We start from the raw sequence: 21,751 nt of genomic DNA on the forward strand, positions 1-21,751 counted from the left end.
CCAGTTTCCCCAGAGCATGAGGTTTAAACTAACACTACCAGCTCCCCATGTTATTAATGGTCGTCAACCTTATCCTGCCAATGGTATTTTACCCATGTGACCAAATAGATGTAGTAAATCTGGCAGCTGAGACTGTGTGGGTTGGTGACAGGCAAGGGGATTGTGTTTGCTGAGACACTCCTCAACTGGCTGTTAACAAGCTGATTGGAGCGAGCTCTGGCAAGTGATGAGTCAATCACCATTGAGCTCGCCCACCCTACATTTAGGCTGGAAAATGGAAAATCACGGATTATTATGGCCCATGTCTGCAGTGGCTCTCTGAGCATTTTGTTTTTTGTTTCTCTCTCCCATAACCCATTCTTTTTAGTTTTATCTTGGCCTGGGTTCCATATGTTAATCCTAAGTTACATTTATTAATCATACTGCCTTACCATTTCTCCTACTGTTATTTGTAGAAAAATATCATGAAGTTGCTTTGAATACTCTGTCTTATTTACAAATGTTACTTGTCAGAAACGGTCTCCATTAAGATGTTTTAACTAGAAAGTTACAGTAAAACAAAGGGGCATTCATTCTGCTATAAGGATACTAGCTAATCAGGTAATTTTTCTTGTGTATTTACACAGAACGTGCTGAAGTTTCTGTTGTCTGAAATCGCAGCTGGCAATAAAGGACCCTTGGTAACCTGATGTGATGTCTTGTTTGAGAAGAATAATCGACAATGTGTTAAATGATAAACCGCTATGACAGCAACCAAATTGGAAAAGAAAATTGCCTTGGAACAAATGATGATATTCATAAACAATTAAAAATGTTAGGAGGGCGCTGTTCAAAATGCTGTTCTGCAGACTACGAAGATTCCCTGAACTCATTGACCACTTGACAATGGAGTGACAATGAAATATTTTATAGATGTTTTTAATCAGTCTGTTCAGAAATGTTATTATACAGGTCTGGAGCAGGTGGGACCCAAGCCCAGGTCTCCTTACTCAGGGTACGGACACTACACATGGCCCATGAAATGCTTTACAAGCTTGTGGGAGTGGCGGTGCTTATTCATCGATTTTTGTGCCAGATATTGAAACATGCATCTTCCAGGTTCTTTAAATATTTCAGGATTAGTGACAATATGTGACTCATATATTGACAGACAATCTGCAATACTTTAAACGTAGAGTTTACACAAGAGGTTGAGTTCTTTCCAAGGGGTGTTTTCAAGCCAGTCAGCATCCTGAACCATTCCTTTCCACCATGTGTACAAAGAATATTGGGTCCCCCTGATTTTTACTCCATAGAATTTTATTTTCAGTGCAGTGTAAATGTCTCTCCCTGGAGACTTCCAATATCACTGTGCCTTTGACCAAACTTGTAAATCAGAATGTAATTCCCATTGATTTCCTTTCGGTATTTTAAATATGTTGTTTCTGTTTTTCTGAGACATTTTAATCTTTTACAAGCACTGTATTAATGTATATTTTTGTGAACAGATTTGCAATCCTCAGTTTATTTTTAAAATTCAACAAGAATTGTCTCGAATTCAATTCCTGTGGATGATGTATGAGGAGTTCCATGTTTAGACCTAAGGGGTCTCAAAATGATAAAAAGACAACATTTGAATGTATATCATATTCAGAACAAAATAAATGAACTAACAGCATTGATAGGGGTAGTAGATATGATCACATAGCCACAATGGAGATATGATTATGCTGGGAGGTAAACCGGGAACTAAATATTGAGGGGCGTGTGACTTTTTGAAAGAAAAGACAGGGAGGTGTAGGTGATGGGATGGCTTTGTTTGAATGGGATGGAATAAATATGACATCAAGAAATGATCTTGCACAGAAAGATACAGAATCAATGGATGAGTGGAGGTAATAGACAACGAGAGTAAGAAAACATTAGTGGGAGTAATCTATAGGTCCACAAACAGTAGCTTTACTGCAAGACACAATAAATCCGGATATAGCAAGGGTTTGTATAAAGTGCGAACATTGTGCATTAATCACAAAAAGCCAGCATCCAAGTTCAGCAGGGGCTTAGGAAGGCAAATGGAATGTTAGCCTTTATTTCAAATGGAATGGAGTACAAAATAGGGAGGTTACTCAAACTATACAAGGCATCAGTTCGACCACCCATAGAATATTGTGAACAGTTTGGCCCCTATATCTAAGGAAAGATATACTGGCATTAGAGGCAGTGCTGAGAAGGTTCACGAGCTTAATTATCAGGTATGGAGGGATTTTCTCGAGAGCTCGAGTAGTTTGGGCCTGTACCCATTGCAGTTTAGAAGAGAGAGAAGCAACCTCATATAATCAGGTTATAAGGCTCCTTAGGGGCCTTGACAGGGTAAATGTGGAAAAGTTGGCTTCCCTAGTATAAGACCAGAGGGCATAATCTCAAAGTAAGGGATTGCCCATTTAAGACAGAGCTGAGGAGGTATTTCTTATAGGGTGGTGAATCTATGGAATTCTTTACTGCAGAAGGCTGCTGAGGCTGGGATAGACAGATTTTTAATCAGTAAGGGAATCAAGAGGAAAATGCAGAAAAGTGGAGTTGAGAATTAGTAGAAACAGACATGGTTGGAAAGGCTCAGCCAGTTTGGCAGCATCTGTGAAGAGAAAGCAGACCTTACGTTTCTGGTACGGTTTTTATCGAGGATTATTAGGTTAGCCATGATCTCATTGAACAGTGGAGCAGACTCAATGGGCTGAAAGGCCTACTTCTGTTCTTGTACCTTTTTTGGTCTAAATGGTATATTTCAAGTGAATTAACATTTTAGGACAGATGTGCTTATCTGCTATATATTGTCAGCCCTGGAAATTGCATGCTGTCTGCAGGCCAAAGCCTTTATCAAACTTCCGGAATTTTGAAACAAACACAGAATACTGAAAAACTCAACACATGGAAAAATCTGTCAGATCTGCTGAGTTTTCTGTGTTTGTTTCAGATTTCCAGGAGCTGCAGTATTTTCCTTTAATTCAGATACTTTGAATTTATTGGCTGTACATTTATGTGTAATGTTTTAAATTTGAACTTGTAAGTGGACTTTTCAAATGTATTCCTTAGCCTACTTTAAATTTCAGTTTCATTCAATGATAATGTCGTGTCTCTGGTTCTGAAGCCTGTGGATTCATACCTCAGTCCATGGATTTAAGCACATAATCTGTCTTGGTGCTACTGCAGCTACTTTGGGAGTGCTGCAGAGTCAGAGGTGCTGTCTGTTGGGTTGAATGTTGAACTGAGATCCTATCTAAGATAACAAAGTGTGAGGCTGGATGGACACAGCAGGCCAAGCAGCATCTCAGGAGCACAAAAGCTGACGTTGTGCTCCTGAGATGCTGGTTGGCCTGCTGTGTTCATCTAGCTTCACACTTTGTTATCTTGGATTCTCCAGCATCTGCAGTTCCCATTTTATCTGCGATCCTATCTGCTGTCTTAGGTTCGGTGACACATTTGAAAAAGAGCAGAATGCTGCCTGGGCAATAATTATCCTTCAACCAGCAACACAGCAAACAGCTGACAAGAATATTAACTTAGCACTATGCATTCCCCTCAGCTGGGAATACATTTCAAAATTAATTAACTGGTTGTAAAGCACACACAGATGTCCTGAGGACCTGAAAGGTGCTGTGTAAATACAAGTTATTTGTTTCAATTGAATCATATGCTGAGCGACCAAATTTTAATTGAATACATTGGGTCTAGAAATGTCAACTTTGTTATTGCATTGCTACATTCACCGAATATATATGTAAATAAATTGTTGTAAATTGTATTCTTAAACAAAAGATTTATTTTTTTATTTATGGTTTGTGAAATGAAGGCATTGCTGGCTGGGTCGGCATTTACTGCCTACCCCTAGATGCCCTTGAGAAGGCAGTCGTGAGCTGTCGTCTTGAACTGCTGCAGTCCTCCTGTGATTCATTACCTTGTAATTAATTGATTTCGCGTTAACACTGAGTTGTTCACAAATAAGCGGTCATTGTAAACCTACTAGTAAAGCTCAGTAAAGTGTTTCGTTTCTTATGGAATACATGTATTACTGCTGGGCCAGTATTTATTACCCGTCTCTTGTTGCCCTCAAGACGGTGCTAGTGAGCTCCCTTCTTGGGCTGCTGCAGTTTATTTTCTGTAGGAACACCCACATGCTGTTGTGGAGGGATTTCCAAGACTTTGACCCGGATTTCCAAGATTTTGACCCAGATTTTTTGACTGTGATGGTGCAACCGATTATATTCCCAAGTTTGCATGGTGAGTGGCTTGGGGGGGAACTTGTAGATGGTGGTGTTCCAGTGTACTTTCCATCAACGTTTTCTCTAAGCAGCATGGCCGTCACTGGTCAGGAGAGGATTCAACAAAAAGGTTGGCCTCTTCTTTTAGCAGAAAGGTGCAACCAGAGTATTATGGAAATTTATTGTGAAGTGTTGATTTTAAAGGTAAGGTTTTCTGTAGTACATAGTTCAATGGGCTTGCATTAAATAACTAAACTGTTGCATAATGAAATTCCAGCTATGTTAAGGTGTAGTGATTCAAATACCACAAGGTTTGAAATAAAAATGCCTTCTACCCTTAATACTACTTATTTAGAAGCATAGTTTTGTAGTTTCTTTTCCATAAAAGTCACCTGGGATTTGAGTGTATAAGAGGCTGCAATTGTCATGCTTTTGTTTATCTCGGTTAAAATTTGCATGTTTCCCTTGTCTATCATTTGGGGTCACAAATGATGAATACATGGGAAAACAGTGTCATAGTGCATTCAGAGATGTCATGGCCATCACGTTTCTTAGAAAATTTGGCACTGCACCTTGGAAACCTGGAAGTGAAAGCTAATCGCAAGGATGGTCACAAAATTAATATCGATTGTCACCAGAATGCACTGGCCCATTAATGCCGTATGGGGAAGGAAATTTGTCATCCTTACCCAATCTGAAAATAATTTGGTTGTCTCTTGCTGGCTGAAATGGCCTAGCAAGCCATTCAGCTTGAGAGTATTTCAGGATGGGGAACACACGATGGCCTTGTCAGAGAAGAGCAGTGCAATCCCACCAAGGTTGGCTCAAGATGTAGGTGGTAAATTCTGCTTTGTCAGTGATGTCACTTCCAGACACCTAACTTTTAGAAAGAATCACCATTTTGGGACTTTCGGTTTTTTAAATTTGTTCTTCGCTGTTGCCAGCGATGCTCACAACCAATGTCTCACAGAATCCCTATAGGCAATTAGGGATGAGATCTGCACTAAGTGTTCTGTCTCTTATTTTTCATGTGTTTAAATGATATAGAAGAAAACAATGGGTGGGGTGGATGAGTATGTTTGCAGGTGACGTGAAGATTGGCCGAATGGATGCCAGTAAATCAGACACAAAGACAGAAGTTGCTGGAAAAGCTCAGCAGATCAGACAGCATCTGTGAAGAGAAATCAGAGTTAACATTTTGGGTGTGGTGACCCTTCGTCAGAACTAATGGTAGCTGGGAAAATGTCAGTTTATATGCAGAAGATAGAGTGGGGGAGGGGGTAAGGAGTAAATGATAGGTGGGGATAGAGCCCAAAGAGAGACAAGTACAGTTGGACAGACAAGAGTGGGTAATGATCTGGCTAGGAGGGTGAATAGATGTTAATGGAGACTGTTCATGGCCAGCAGTAGGTAGTTAATGGTAGGCTGTCGTAACATGACCTGGTGTGTGGGGTGAGGAGCAAGGGGCTAGGACACAGGAGAGTTCAGGCCCTGTTCCTGATTGACAGCCATCTGCAGTTCATTCACTTGTTATTTAGTATTTGACAGTAAAGAAGGTGTTGGCTTAAAAGAGGATGTAGGCAGATTGGTCAGATGGAATTTAACCCTGGTAAGTGTGAAATGCAGCACTTTGGAAGAAGTAACTGTATAAGTATTCAATGAATGAAAAAGATACTGGGAAGTTCAGAAAGATCTTGGGGTTGGGGGGGGTGGTTCTTGTCCACAGATCCTGAAGGTAGCAGCAGGAGACCTTTAGTGTAGTTGAGGCAAATGGGACTCTCAACTTTCATAGCGTTGCCAAAAGAGTAGGAGGTCATGTTGGAGCTGTACAGAACTTAGGTTAGGCCACAGCTGGCACATTGTCTGCAGCTCTGGTGTTTAGGAAGGATGCGATTTCACTGGAGGGGTACAGAGATTATTCACCAGAATGTTGCCTGGGATGGAGCGGCTTAACAATGAAGAGAGGCTGGATAAGATCAGTGTGCCAAGCAGCATCTTAGGAGCTCTCCAGCATCTGCAGTTCCCATTATCTCTGGATAAGATCATGTTATTTTCTTCAGAGCAGACAAGGCTGAGAGAGGACCTCCTTGTGGTCTATAAGATTGAGGGCATGAACAAGGTGGGTAGGAAGCAGCTGTTCCCTTTAGAAGCATCAAAACAATGTTGTGGGGTGGGGGAACATGAATTCAAGGTAAAAGGCAGGAGGTTTAGAGGGGATGTGAGGAAAAGTTTTTCCCCCCCTCCCAGAATCTGGAACACGGTGCCAGGGAGGGTAGTTGAGGCGGGAAACCTCAACCTTTTAAAAAATACTTGGTTGAGCACTTGAAATGTCATAAAATTCAAGGCGAAGTGCTGGATAGTGGGGCTGATGTAGATTTAGAATAGTTTTCAATGCAGGCATGATAGGCTAAAGGGCCTCTTCTGTACTGTGTAATTCTATGCTGGTAGCATGCTGCCTACTTGAACTATTGTCACCCATCTGCAGTAGCTACACCTCAAGTGCTATTAGAGAGGAAGTTCCGAGATATTGAATGTCAGTATGTCAATGTTCATATTGATCATTAATTAGGACTAAATGTGGCTCGAAGGGGAACTTCATTGGGTAGTCATCCAGAACACCATCCTAATATTCTGGGGAAATTGGCTCGACTCTCTCACTTAGCAGATGGAGGTAAAATTTGTATTCAATAAAATCTGAACTAAAATGTTAGCTTCGTGGAAACCATATATAATGGCAATCTTTTTTGATTGTCATAAAAACCTAACTGGTTCTCAAATGTTCCTTTAGAGAAGGAAATCTTACCTGGTCTGATCTACATATGACCCTGTTCCCACAGCAATGTGGTTTACTTTTAACTGCCCTCTGAACAATTGGGGATGGGCAATAAATGTTGACCTACCCAATAACACCCACCACCATGCATTTATTTTAAAAGGAGGCTTGCAGAGTTGCTGCAATATATCTTGTAAATGGTACACAATGTTGCCACTGTGTGATGGCAGTGGAAGGAGTGAAATGTTTAAGGTAGTGGTGGGGTGCCAATCACACGGACTACTCTATTTTGGATGGTGTCGAGCTTCTTGTGTAGTGTTCCCTCTGGAGACTATTCCATCATACTTCTGACATGTGCCTTGTGGATGGTGGATAGGTTTTGGAGAGAACAGGTGGTGAATTACTCCCCACAGAATTCCTGGCATCTTCCCTGTTATTGTCATCGCGGAATTCAAATGGCGGGTCCAATTCAGTTTCTGAATAATGTCACCTTCATTTTCACCCCAGGCAATGTCCTGGTGAATCTTCTCTGTACCCTCTCCAGTGTGATCGTATCTCCTGAATCAGAACTGCCTGTAGTATTCCTTCTGTGGCCTGGACAATGTTTTATGAGGTTACGCTCCAACATTCTGTGCTAATGGAGGCAAACATCCCGTGTGCCGCCTTCACCATCCTGTCTACCTGGGCTGACACCCTCAGGGATCTATGGATCTGTACAGATCCCTTTGTTCCTCAGTACTACCGTTCATTGTGTATGTCCTTCCCTACGTAGACCTCCAAAAACGCATCAGCTTGCACTTATCAGGATTAAACTCGATCTGCCATTGCTCTGCCCAACTTACCAGCTAATCCATATTCAACTGTAGCCTGAGTCCATCCTCTTCACTTTCAACAACACCCCAGTGTTTGGGTCTTGTTAAACAGCTTATTAAAGTCATAACTTGCCGCATTAACATCCAGCTTCCTAGCTTACCAAGCATGCCAACAAACCAGACAGAAGGAATCCTCACCGTGGAATTCAGTGAGTAGCTGGTGACCCTAGCATGCTCCACATGTCCTGTTGCACATCCATGGATATTAGCTTCTGACATGGGCCAACCTCTAAGAAAGAACCCTCATGCCACATCTCTGATCCACTTAGTGTGCTTAGTACTTACAAAAGTACGTGCTCGGCAAAAGATGTGGACCACAGCAAGAGGCCCAGTTCGTCGTTTAAAAACCCATTCGTGGATTACGCAGCAAAGTTTTAAAAGCCACAGCTCTTGGCAAAATGGTCCCTCAAGCAATTCCCTCACTGCCAGAACTTACTTTGCTAACTGCTGCTCCTTCAATTACAGGCTCTTTTTGTGTTACAACAAGATTCATCTAAGTCACAATGATGTAACTGACACTATTCTGAGTAGGGGACAAGGGCACCAATCTACAATGTGTGTGTGACGGGAGAAATCTTACATTCTACGCTGGAGATCTGTACTTGATCACCAGCAATGTTAAGATGTAAATTAAGGGATGTTGCAGTGCGTCAGGAATGAAAGAGCCTTATTGAGAGATAAAGAGTCAACAACCTCAGGGACAATGTGTACAGACATCCGTCAGTCAGACTGGTACCTGAATGACAGGCAGCAGTATTAGCCTCAAACAAAGATAAAGCAGTCGTTCCCACCACCCCTGAGTTTTTCCTGATTGGTCCTCCCTGTGTTTGGACGTTTTGGGGCGTGAATTCACCTGCTGTCCTATGTATTTTGAGTGTTGCTGCTGAGTATTTTCTCTTTTATTTCAGGTTTCTGAAAGATGCAGCATTTTTTGCTTCTGTACAAATTTACCATCTATTGGATTTTTACTACAATCCGGCAACTTTATGGTCAATTTATGATACCAGGTTTTTTTATTTGCAGATTTCTTTTGGCAATTTTTTTTAGTGTGGGATTTGGCCTCACGTTTTCTGAATTGTTAACCCAGTAAACAACATGACACTACCATACCCTCTTTGCTCTATTGTACATTTGGCAAACGGCTTGTTCACTACCACTCTCCAATGAAGCAAACGCTCCTTTTTAATGAAGAAACCTCTGTGCTCCAAATGCTGGAGCTATTGGATCAAATTTGATTTAAAATGCATGGGAGTTTTGATTGTTCTCAATTCAAAGAATCCACGCAGTGATCTTGAGGAAAAGTGATGAATTTTTGTTATTGATTTTCATCCTGCCTGTTCAAAATCAACTGAATGGAATCTTAAAGGGACTGTGCAGCCACCAGCAATTTACAAGAACATATTCGAGCACCAGACTGATCACAGAGCCTAGGTTTGAATCCAGTTCATTTATAGGTGTGCTGTTCACAAGAGGGATGGTTAAACAAACAAGCTTTGGCCACAGAAAAGGTTATGGGTCACAATTGGATGGCGTCTTTTTCTAAAAGAGTTGTTCTTCACATTCCTCGTGGTATTATGAATATTCTGTGTGCTTTTCTCATTGTCTCTAATTTTCTAATTCGATATCTGGAATCAAAATACTTATTGCATTCCATTTCTAGCAGTATCACCGAAATGACTTTCAGGAAAATACCTTTTAAGGTTCTTGCTACACGAGCAGTCATTTCCATTTTTTATGTGAAAACGAATAAATGAGCTGCACAAAATATTCCGTTTATTTTTCAAACAACAGTCATTGAAGTTTGTGCTCATCAGAATAAAAAGCATCAGTATTTTGGTGTAATGAAAATGTTAATCTTGGCTGCCTAATTATTTATCTAAATAGCATACTTATCTGATGTCTAAACATTGTGGGTGTGTCATGTCATATGTTTATTACGTTACAAGACTAGTAATCCAGAGGTCTGGTTTCTTCCCACAGTGCAAAACTATGCAGACTAGGTGGATTAGCCATGGGAAATGTGGAATTATGGAGATAGAATAGGCGACTGGAATTAGGGTAGGAAGCTGTTCGGAGGGTCAGTGCAGACTTGATGGGCTGAATGGCCTCTCTCTGCACTTTAGAGATTCTGTGACATTTTGATGATCTCTCTAGTACAATGCCTAGGTATTTTTGGACCTCCGCCATTTCTAGCATTTCAGCATTTAGAAAGTACTTCACTTAAACTTTCTGTACAATGTGTAAATATTTGCTTAAGGTAGTAGTCAGAGTTGTACAGCACAGGAAGAGGCCCTTTGACCCAATGTCTCTCTGCAGGTAATTAAGAAGCTATCTACTTTTAGTCCCATTATCTGTACTTGCTCAGTAGCTTTGTGTGCTCTGGCATTTCAAGTGGTTTCTAAATGTCGTGACAGTTCCATCTCTACAACTCAGTGAGGTCCAGATACCCACCACTTTCTGGATGAAAGAAATCTTCCTTAAATCCCCTCCAAATCTCCTGCCCTTTACATTGCATTTATGTCCTCTTGTTATTGATCCCTTTATTAAGGGGAACGTTTTTCTATTTCTACCTTATCTCTTCTCAATTTTTTTTTCTGCCTCAATCATGCCCTCCCCCTTCAGCTGCCTCTTCTCTAAGGAAATCAAATCCAGCCTGTCTAGGATAATAAAATGTGAGGCTGGATGAACATAGCAGGCCCAGCAGGGTCTAGGCCCAAAACGTCACCTTTTGTGCTCCTGAGATGCTGCTGGGCCTGCTGTGTTCATCCAGCCTCACGTTTTATTATCTTGGATTCTCCAGCATCTGCAGTTCCCATTATCACTGATACAATTCCAGCCTATCTAATCTCCCTTCAGACCTCCTGGTGAATCCCCTCTGCACTTTGTCTAGTGCCTATTGTATGGTAGCCAGATATCTCAGCTGTGACCTAACTAATGTTATATACAGCTTCATCATAAGCTTCTTGCTCGAGTTCAATGCTTCGATTAATGAAGGCAGTATCCCGAATGTCTTTGTAACCACCTTCTCTACCTGTCCCATTGCCTTCAAGGATCTATGGAAATGTGCACCAAATTCCCTCTAATACTCCTTCCTAAGTCATACTGTGTGTCCTATTACATTCTGCCTTGTCTTGTCAGTCCACAAAAAAATGCATCACCTCTCACTTTTCAGGATTAAATTCCATTTGCCATTGTTTTATCAATCTGTCAAGCCCCTCTATATTGTCATGTATTCCAAAGGCTCTCCTCCTTGCTACTTACCACACCATCAGTCTTTTTGTATCATCTGTGAACCTATTGATCAACCTCCCACATTCATGTCTAGATAATTCATGTATATAACAAACAGCAAGGGACCCAGCTCTGAACCCCTCCAATTTGTCACTGGACAAGGGGTTCCCGTCACAATAACACCCTTCAACCATTACCATCAACATCCTGCCACTAAGCTGATTTTGGACCTAATTTGCCAAATTGCCCTGGATCTCATGGTAATATTAGCTACTTAACTAGTTTCACCAGTTTAACCCTGTGAAAAGCTTTACTGAAGTTCATGTAGACTATAGCCACTACCTTATCTTCATTTCACGCATACAGTCACCCCTTCAGAAAACTCACTTGAACTGTCAAACATGATCTCCCATGCCAAAGTCAGGCTGACTGTCCTCAATTAATCCTTGCCTCTCCAAATTCTACCACATAAATTTTTTTCCAATAGTTTCCCTGCCATTGATGTTAGACTGACTACCCTATAGTGTCCTGGTTTATCCCTACCACTCTTCTTGAATAATGGTAACACATCAGATGTCCTCGCATTTTCTGGCACCCCTCCTATGGTCAGAAAGGATTTGAGAATTCATGCCAAGATCCCTACAATCTTCCCCCCTTGGCTTCACAGCAGCACAGTTACATCTTATCTAGGCCTGGGAACTTATCCAATTTTAAGCCTGTTGAGACCACTAGTGCTGCTGCTACTCAATTGCAAATTTCTCAAGTATATCACAGTCCTCTTGTCTGACTTCTATACCTACAGCATTCTTTGCTATCATGAATACAGGTAGAAACTACTCATTTAAAAGCTTACCTTTGACTTCCAGCTTCACCACTGTTTATCAGCTAGGTCCTTAATCTACCCTGCCGTTTCCCTGGTTATCCTCTTGCCCCTAATAAAATGCCTTTAGATTTTCCTTTATTGTTTTCTTTTTTCATGCCTATCTTCACTTTCCTAATGTATATTTGAAATAACCCCCGACACTCTCTAGACTCCCCTTTTGGCTTCTGATGTTCTGAGCCCTTGGTATCCACCATAAGTTTTCTTTGCTTTATTTAATCCTGTACATGCCTCAATATCCAGTATTCTATGGAATTTTTGATCCCACTCCACTTTTAATGGAACATGTTAGACCTGCACTGTTGCTATTTTAGACTCGTAGTGTCATATAGCACAGAAACAGACTTTTCGGTCCAACCAGTCAACACCAACCATGTTCCTAAACTAGTCCCACCTGCCCGCACTTGGCCCATATCCCTGCAAACCTTTCCTATTCATCCACTTATCCAAATGTCTTTTAAACCTTGTATCTGTATCTGCATCCATCACTTTCTCTGGCAGTTCATTCCACACATGAACCACTCTGTTGTTTAAAAAAAATTGCATCTCATGTCCTTCTTAAATTTTTCTACTCTCAACCTTAAAAATATGCCCCTCGGTTTTGAACACCCCAAATCATAGGGGTAAAGACCCTTGTCATTTGCCTTATCAATGCCCCTCATGATTTTATAAACCTCAATAAGGTCACCCCTCAACCTCCTACACTCCAGTTTTAAAAAAAAGTCCCAGCCTCTCCTTATAACTAAACCCTCCATTCCAGGCAACATTGTGGTAAATCTTTTCTGAACCCTCTCCAGCTTAATAATCTCCTTCCTATAACAAAGCAACCAGAACTGCGCAAACTATTCCAGAAGAGGCCTCACCAATATCCTGTATAACCTCCACATGATGACCTAACTCCTATGCTCAAAAGGTCCGAGCAATGAAGGCAAGCAAGCTAAATGCTGCCTTCAGCACCTTGTCTACTGGTGACACAAATTTCAAAGAATCATCTACCTGAACCCCGAGGTCTTTCTGTTCTATACACTAGCCCAGGGCCCTACCATAAACTGTGTAACTCCTGTCTTTTGTATGCATCACCTTGCCTGCCACATCTCGCATTTATCCCAATTAAACTCCATCTGTCACCTCTCAGCTCATTGACCCAATTGATCAAGATTTCTGTTTTTAATGTCTATCCCCACTTCTCCAGTATGATTTTCCTACAAGTAGCTGCTCCCAGTCCCTTTCTGCCAGATCCTGCTTTATCCTATTAAAAGAAACCTTCCCTGAATTCAGAACCTTTATTTCTGATTCATTTTTGCCCTTTTCCGTGGCTACTTTAAATCCTACTGAGTTATGGTCACTGTCACCGAAATGTTCTCCCACTGACCATTCTACCATTTTCCCAACTTCAATCCCTTAAAAAGAGAGCCAGAATTGGCCCGTCTCTTATACGGCTTTCTATGTGCTGGCTTGAAAAGCGCTCTGGGATATATTATAAAATATTCCAACCCTCCTAAGCCTTTCACAATTTCAGTTGAAATTGGAGAAATTGAAATTCCCTCCTATTCTTACCGTATTATTTTTACACTTCTCTGAAATTTGCCTACATATCTGTCCATCTATACTTTGATTGTTTCAGGGTTTACGGTACACTCCTACCAATGTGATTGCTGTCTTTTTGCTTTTAAGTTCTACAAACATAGCCTCAGTTGATAAACCTTCTAAGATCTCACCCCTCCTCGTTTCAGCAAGTGACTTCTTCCAGTCTTTTACACTCCTCTGTGTGTCTTTCTGGAAGATTCTGTACCTCAGAATATTGAGCTGCCAGCTCTGTCCCTCCATCAACCATTTTCCTGCGATATCTCCATGAATTAATCCTTACTTGCAAGACTCTGCATTAAAATAAGTGCAATCCAGCCTTGTTGTTATCATTTGTGGTTTAACTTGTCATATCTGCCCTAACTTCTAGGCCGACTTGGCTTTCCTGCAACATTTGACAGTGCATCAACTGTTGTAAATCCACTATGCATCCGATTCTGATGTCAAATTAGTTTAAACCCTCACCCTCCTGCCCTTCGCAAGGGGGTTAGTCACGCCTTTGTTCAGGTACAACTTGTTGGACCTTATGGGTTCCCAGCTTTCCCAGAAATAGATGCAGGAGTTTAAAGGCCTCCCACCTGTACCAACATTTCGGCCATCTGCTCTAGCTGCCTATTCCCTTATTCACGAGCACGAGACTGGGAGTAATCCAAAAATTATAACCTACTACTTTTCAGGGATCCTGGGATAGTCAGGCAGTACTTACTGCTTCTGTCTGCAGCCAGCATCAGAGATGCCTGATACCTAAGTAATGAGGTGTCCTAGGCATATTAGTGTGAGAAAATTATCTAGACCTGTCAAAAATGATGCTTAGCTGATTTCTAGTAACATTTAGCTCAAGGTGCCTAAAGAAGCGGGGTCTGGGCCCGAAACGTCAACCTTCCTGCTCCTCTGATGCTGCTTGGCCTGCTGTGTTCATCCAACTCTACACCTTGTTATCTCGGGCTGTCCAGCATCTGCAGTTCCTACTATATATGTCTAAAGATCAGCAATTTTACTTCTTTCTCGCACAGAAGCTCACCCACTGCTCCATCTAGTGGTTTAGACAGAAACGATTCCCCTGTAGTTTCAGAGATAATGGGAACTGCAGATGCTGGAGATTCCAAGATGATAAAATGTGAGGCTGGATGAACACAGCAGGCCAAGCAGCATCTCAGGTGTAACTTCTTCAGGTTAGGCATCCCTGGAAGAGGCTTCGCAGTGAGGTTAAAATAGTATCAGAGATAATGGGAACTGCAGATGCTGGACAACGCATTATCCTCCGACACTTCCGCCATTTACAATCCGACCCCACCACCCAAGACATTTTTCCATCCCCACCCCTGTCTGCTTTCCGGAGAGACCACTCTCTCCGTGACTCCCTTGTTCGCTCCACACTGCCCTCCAACCCCACCACACCCGGCACCTTCCCCTGCAACCGCAGGAAATGCTACACTTGTCCCCACACCTCCTCCCTCACCCCCATCCCAGGCCCCAAGATGACATTCCACATTAAGCAGAGGTTCACCTACACATCTGCCAATGTGGTATACTGCATCCACTGTACCCGGTGCGGCTTTCTCTACATTGGGGAAACCAAGCGGAGGCTTGGGGACCGCTTTGCAGAACACCTCCGCTCAGTTCGCAACAAACAACTGCACCTCCCAGTCGCAAACCATTTCCACTCCCCCTCCCATTCTCTTGATGACATGTCCATCATGGGCCTCCTGCACTGCCACAATGATGCCACCCGAAGGTTGCAGGAACAGCAACTCATATTCCGCCTGGGAACCCTGCAGCCATATGGTATCAATGTGGGCTTCACCAGTTTCAAAATCTCCCCTTCCCCCACTGCATCCCTAAACCAGCCCAGTTCATCCCCTCCCCCCACTGCACCACACAACCAGCCCAGCTCTTCCCCCCCACCCACTGCATCCCAAAACCAGTCCAACCTGTCTCTGCCTCCCTAACCGCTTCTTCCTCTCACCCATCCCTTCCTCCCACCCCCAGCCGCACCCCCAGCTACCTACTAACCTCATCCCACCTCCTTGACCTGTCCGTCTTCCCTGGACTGACCTATCCCCTCCCTACCTCCCCACCTACACCCTCTCCACCTATCTTCTTTGCTCTCCATCTTCGGTCCGCCTCCCCCTCTCTCCCTATTTATTCCAGTTCCCTCCCCCCATCCCCCTCTCTGATGAAGGGTCTAGGCCCGAAACGTCAGCTTTTGTGCTCCTGAGATGCTGCTTGGCCTGCTGTGTTCATCCAGCCTCACATTTTATCACCCCCTGTAGTTTCGGATTGTCTGATTGTTTTGCTGTTATTGCTATCAGCCACTGCCGGAGTGACACGTCCCCAAGTTGCTCTCGGTCATTGAAACGTTGGAAAATCTTGCATCTTGTTGAGTCAGGTGTATCTGGCATATTTACTAGAAGTCTAAGTTCAAAGTTACTGCTGAACTGCCTCACTGTACACTCATTAAGGTAGAATGTCGTCAATTTCCATAAAGTTCCATATTTTCATCTTTTCTTAAGTTTTCTTTTACAGTGCTTCAGCTTCTAGCTTAATCCAATGTACCCAATTGTGCATTTAGCTCTCTTTCACTTTTAATTAAATTTGATTGCATTTTGCTCCCTGGTTTCAATACCATTATTGGCTACATTTCTTTCATTTTGATGCGACGTCGGCTCCACTGGCTGGGTGCTCGTCCTGCGATGCGCTTGGAGTCGTAGAATCATACAACATGTAAACAGATCCTTTGATCCAACTCGCCCATGCCAATCAAGTTTCCCAAACTAAACTCATCCCAGTTGTCTGCGTTTGCTCCATCTCGTTCTAAACCTTGTCTATTCTTGGACATATCCAAATCTCTCTTTTTAAGTTGTAACTGCACTTGCATCCACCACTACCTCTGGCAATTGATACCACGTACAAATCACCATCTGTGTGGAAAAAGTTGCTCCTCAGGTCCCTTTTAGGTCTTTCTCCTGTCACCTTAAAAATGCCTTTTAGTATGCCTCTCATGGTTTTATAAACCTCCAAGGTGAGAAGATGATGACAAACTGCTTTCTTGAAGCCAGACGCCAACTCTCCGACACCACCTCCTACCGCCTCCTCGATCATGACCCCACACCCGAGCACCAAACCATCATCTCCAACACCATTCATGACCTCATCACCTCAGGGGACCTCCCACCCACAGCCTCCAACCTCATTGTTCCCCAACCCCGCACGGCCCGTTTCTATCTCCTTCCCAAAATCCACAAACCTGCCTGCCCTGGTCGACCCATCGTCTCAGCCTGCTCCTGCCCCACCGAACTCATCTCCACCTATCTGGACTCCATTTTCTCCCCTTTGGTCCAGGAACTCCCCACCTATGTCCGTGACACCACCCACGCCCTCCACCTCCTCCAGGACTTCCAATTCCCTGGCCCCCAACACCTCATATTCACCATGGACGTCCAGTCCCTGTACACCTGCATTCCGCATGGAGATGGCCTCAAGGCCCTCCGCTTCTTCCTGTCCCGCAGGCCCGACCAGGCCCCCTCCACCGACACTCTCATCCGCCTAGCGGAACTCGTCCTCACACTCAACAACTTCTCTTTTGACTCCTCCCACTTCCTACAGACTAAGGGGGTGGCCATGGGCACCCGCATGGGCCCCAGCTATGCCTGCCTCTTTGTAGGTTACGTGGAACAGTCCATCTTCCGCACCTACACAGGCCCCAAACCCCACCTCTTCCTCCGGTACATTGATGACTGTATCGGCGCCGCCTCTTGCTCCCCAGAGGAGCTCGAACAGTTCATCCACTTCACCAACACCTTCCACCCCAACCTTCAGTTCACCTGGGCCATCTCCAGCACATCCCTCACCTTCCTGGACCTCTCAGTCTCCATCTCAGGCAACCAGCTTGTAACTGATGTCCATTACAAGCCCACCGACTCCCACAGCTACCTAGAATACACCTCCTCCCACCCACCCTCCTGCAAAAATTCCATCCCCTATTCCCAATTCCTCCGCCTCCGCCGCATCTGCTCCCACGATAAGACATTCCACTCCCGCACATCCCAGATGTCCAAGTTCTTTAAGGACCGCAACTTCCCCCCCACGGTGATTGAGAACGCCCTTGACCGCGTCTCCCGCATTTCCCGCGACACATCCCTCACACCCCGCCCCCGCCACAACCGCCCCAAGAGGATCCCCCTTGTTCTCACACACCACCCTACCAACCTCCGGATACAACGCATTATCCTCCGACACTTCCGCCATTTACAATCCGACCCCACCACCCAAGACATTTTTCCATCCCCACCCCTGTCTGCTTTCCGGAGAGACCACTCTCTCCGTGACTCCCTTGTTCGCTCCACACTGCCCTCCAACCCCACCACACCCGGCACCTTCCCCTGCAACCGCAGGAAATGCTACACTTGTCCCCACACCTCCTCCCTCACCCCCATCCCAAGCCCCAAGATGACATTCCACATTAAGCAGAGGTTCACCTGCACATCTGCCAATGTGGTATACTGCATCCACTGTACCCGGTGCGGCTTTCTCTACACTGGGGAAACCAAGCGGAGGCTTGGGGACCGCTTTGCAGAACACCTCCGCTCAGTTCGCAACAAACAACTGCACCTCCCAGTCGCAAACCATTTCCACTCCCCCTCCCATTCTCTTGATGACATGTCCATCATGGGCCTCCTGCACTGCCACAATGATGCCACCCGAAGGTTGCAGGAACAGCAACTCATATTCCGCCTGGGAACCCTGCAGCCATGTGGTGTCAATGTGGACTTCACCAGTTTCAAAATCTCCCCTTCCCCCACTGCATCCCTCAACCAGCCCAGTTCATCCCCTCCCCCCACTGCACCACACAACCAGCCCAGCTCTTCCCCCCCACCCACTGCATCCCAAAACCAGTCCAACCTGTCTCTGCCTCCCTAACCGGTTCTTCCTCTCACCCATCCCTTCCTCCCACCCCAAGCCGCACCCCCAGCTACCTACTAACCTCATCCCACCTCCTTGACCTGTCCGTCTTCCCTGGACTGACCTATCCCCTCCCTACCTCCCCACCTACACCCTCTCCACCTATCTTCTTTACTCTCCATCTTCGGTCCGCCTCCCCCTCTCTCCCTATTTATTCCAGTTCCCTCCCCCCATCCCCCTCTCTGATGGAGGCTGGTGAGGTCCACATTGATACCATGTGGCTGCAGGGTTCCCAGGCGGAATATGAGTTGCTGAGATGCTGCTTGGCCTGCTGTGTTCATCCAGCCTCACATTTTATTATCTTGGAATCTCCAGCATCTGCAGTTCCCATTATCTCTTCTTGAACCATTGCAGCTCATGTGCTGAGAATGAGGGAGTTCCAGATTTTGACCCAGTGACAGTGAAGGAACAACAGTTGGCTTTCAAATCAGGATGGTGTGTGGTTCTGAGGGATCTTGCGGGCGGTGGTATTCCCATGAATCTGCTGCCTTTTCTTTCTAGGTGATACAGGTCAAGGGTTTGGAAGGGACTATCTAAGTAATCTTGGTGAGCTGTTGTATTGCAACATGGAGATGGTATAGACTGTTGCATTGCTGATGGAGAGCCTGAATATTGAAGTCAGTGAATAAGGTGCCAATCAAGGATGTACTAAACCCTTGCTGTTTTCTTCTTAAATCACTTATGCTTGAAACTGTGAGCTGAGAGTCGAAGGTGACACTTGCATCATGAGCAGCAGGAGAACAAACAAACTGATATTTGTTGATAGGATTTGTCACAGAAGTTAAATGCAGATTGACTCTTGTTCAAAGATTTTTCTGAGATGTTTCGACTCTGGAGATGTATTCTGCAAAAGTGCTGGCAGATGTTAGCTTATTAATAGGGGCTATCGGGTAGACTGGTCAGCGTCAGCCTAACAAAGAGTATGTTGGTAAAAACAAAGAGAAACTAAAGTTTGAAACAGAGACGGCAGGAACTGCAGATGCTGGAGAATCTGAGATAACACGGTGTGAAGCTGGATGAACACAGCAGGCCAAGCAGCATCTCAGGAGCAGGAAAGTTCGAGGGAAGAGTCCCGACCTGAAAGTTGCTTGGCCTGCTGTGTTTATCCAGCTCCACACCATGTTAACTAAAGTTTGAACTTTTTTTGTCATGAGGGTTGGGGCAACAAAGCTACAGGATGGATGTTGATTTGTTCCCTGTTTCTCCTCCCATTATCAGTTTATTGACATTTTGGAGAATAGAATCTCCTTTGTAAGAATTAAGTGAATGTTCCTTGGCACTCACTACAAGCCGTTTGCATTGATCAGTGACTTCAAAATTCAAGCAAGATACGATTCCATGTGCCTGTAATATTACTGTGTTCATAACAAATTGTTAATGATTTTGTTTGAAGTCTAGACTTGATATTTAGTTTTGGTTACTCAATAAGCGTGATTAGGACTCATTGGGGCAATTTTGAGGGCCAGTGGATGTTTTAATTTTGATCTGTTTGTGTATACAAGAATGGGGAGGCTGATTTGATTTGACTCTCTGTCTCTATGTCACAACATGTGAAGCTTTGTTCTGGATGGTGTTGAACTTGTGCTGTTGCAGCTGCACTCATTTAGGAAAGGGAAGAATCTGCCATCGGGTTCTTGGTTTGTGCCTTGTAGATGGTGAACATAGTTTGGGGAATCGAGCAGTGAGATACTCACTACAGAACTCCGAGCCTTTGACCTGCTGTAGCCATAATATTCATATGTTTGATGCAGCTCACTTTCTGCTCAATGATAATCTCAAGGATGTGTATAATGGGGGACTTAGCGATGGTTAAGATATTGAAAGTTAAGGATGTTTGGTAGTGGTTGAGGGGAATGGAAGTTAGTGAATGTTTAGACTGTCATTGCCTGGTACTTGTGAGGCACAAATGTTATTTGCCACTTGCCAGCCCAAATCTGGATTTTGTTCAGGTCTTTTGGTGAATGTCCACAATCTGTGGACATTTAAATTACTGAAATTGACTTTTTAAAAAATCAAAAATATACACCACTTTGGCTAATAAATTGTTCTTTACAGTATTCAACTGTGCAGCAAAAGAATGTAAAAGATTTTCAAACTTATTTATTAGTTTATTTTACACCTGGAAACAAAACTTAATCTTTCAAAAATCGAGTATGAACAATTTGCTGTAATTAAGGGAAACTCCCATAAATGATTTAATTTGAATTTGGGAAATGAGAGCAGTTTTGTGGATGGGGTCTTCTATCAGCATGTTCCTCCAGCCAGCCAAAAAGTCTGTGGGAACTTAATACTGCAAAGGGGAGATAATTTGCGCTACCTATTGAAATTTAACTGGTTTGGTCAATTTCAGGTGAATTGCACCCATCAAAGATATGAGTGTTCTCTGGTGCCTCCCCGCCCTGTGGAGTGAATCAGCCACTGGCTTGAAAGGCTGACATTCTACAGTGGAAATACTGCGTTGTCTGGCAGCAAGCAAGATTTTCTATTTTTGTTCAACATCCAGTACCTGATTTGGTTGATATCATGAAACTGGGTCATGTTCCTGTTTCACTTTCCGTCATGCACATTTGGTTTAATGTGCAGTATTACAGATAGGAGAACCTTTTGTCGATCTAGGTGAAAAGCGGAATAACTTTCAATTTCATGTGAATTAACATTTTAACTCTTATTTTCCTCAAAATTACAAGAGAGATTTTAATCAAACTTTTAAAATGTATTATGATTTTGGACTGCACCTACACAGGCCGCAAACCCCACCTCTTCCTCCGTTACATTGATGACTGTATCGGCGCCGCCTCTTGCTCCCCAGAGGAGCTCGAACAGTTCATCCACTTCACCAACACCTTCCACCCCAACCTTCAGTTCACCTGGGCCATCTCCAGCACATCCCTCACCTTCCTGGATCTCTCAGTCTCCATCTCAGGCAACCAGCTTGTAACTGATGTCCATTTCAAGCCCACTGACTCCCACAGCTACCTAGTATACACCTCCTCCCACCCACCCTCCTGCAAAAATTCCATCCCCTATTCCCAATTCCTCCGCCTCCGCCACATCTGCTCCCACGATGAGGCATTCGACTCCCGCACGTCCCAGATGTCCAAGTTCTTCAAGGACCGCAACTTTCCCCCCACAGTGGTTGAGAACGCCCTTGACCGCGTCTCCCGCATTTCCCGCAACACATCCCTCACACCCCGCCCCCGCCACAACTGCCCAA

General features: G+C 44.0%; 1 protein-coding gene across 1 annotated transcript in view; it reads left to right on the forward strand.

Annotated features, from left to right (window-relative positions):
- si:rp71-46j2.7 (uncharacterized) overlaps window positions 1–21,751 on the forward strand; it is a 102,397-nt gene that overhangs the window by 61,487 nt on the left and 19,159 nt on the right. Inside the window, exon 16 of the mRNA XM_048544005.2 lies at window positions 627–4,254. Coding sequence (XP_048399962.2) covers window positions 627–689 — 63 coding nt within the window. The 3' untranslated portion in view covers window positions 690–4,254. The remainder of the gene's footprint in view (window positions 1–626; window positions 4,255–21,751) is intronic.

This window comes from Stegostoma tigrinum, chromosome 15 (genome assembly GCF_030684315.1).
Source record: "Stegostoma tigrinum isolate sSteTig4 chromosome 15, sSteTig4.hap1, whole genome shotgun sequence".
Taxonomy (NCBI): domain Eukaryota; kingdom Metazoa; phylum Chordata; class Chondrichthyes; order Orectolobiformes; family Stegostomatidae; genus Stegostoma; species Stegostoma tigrinum.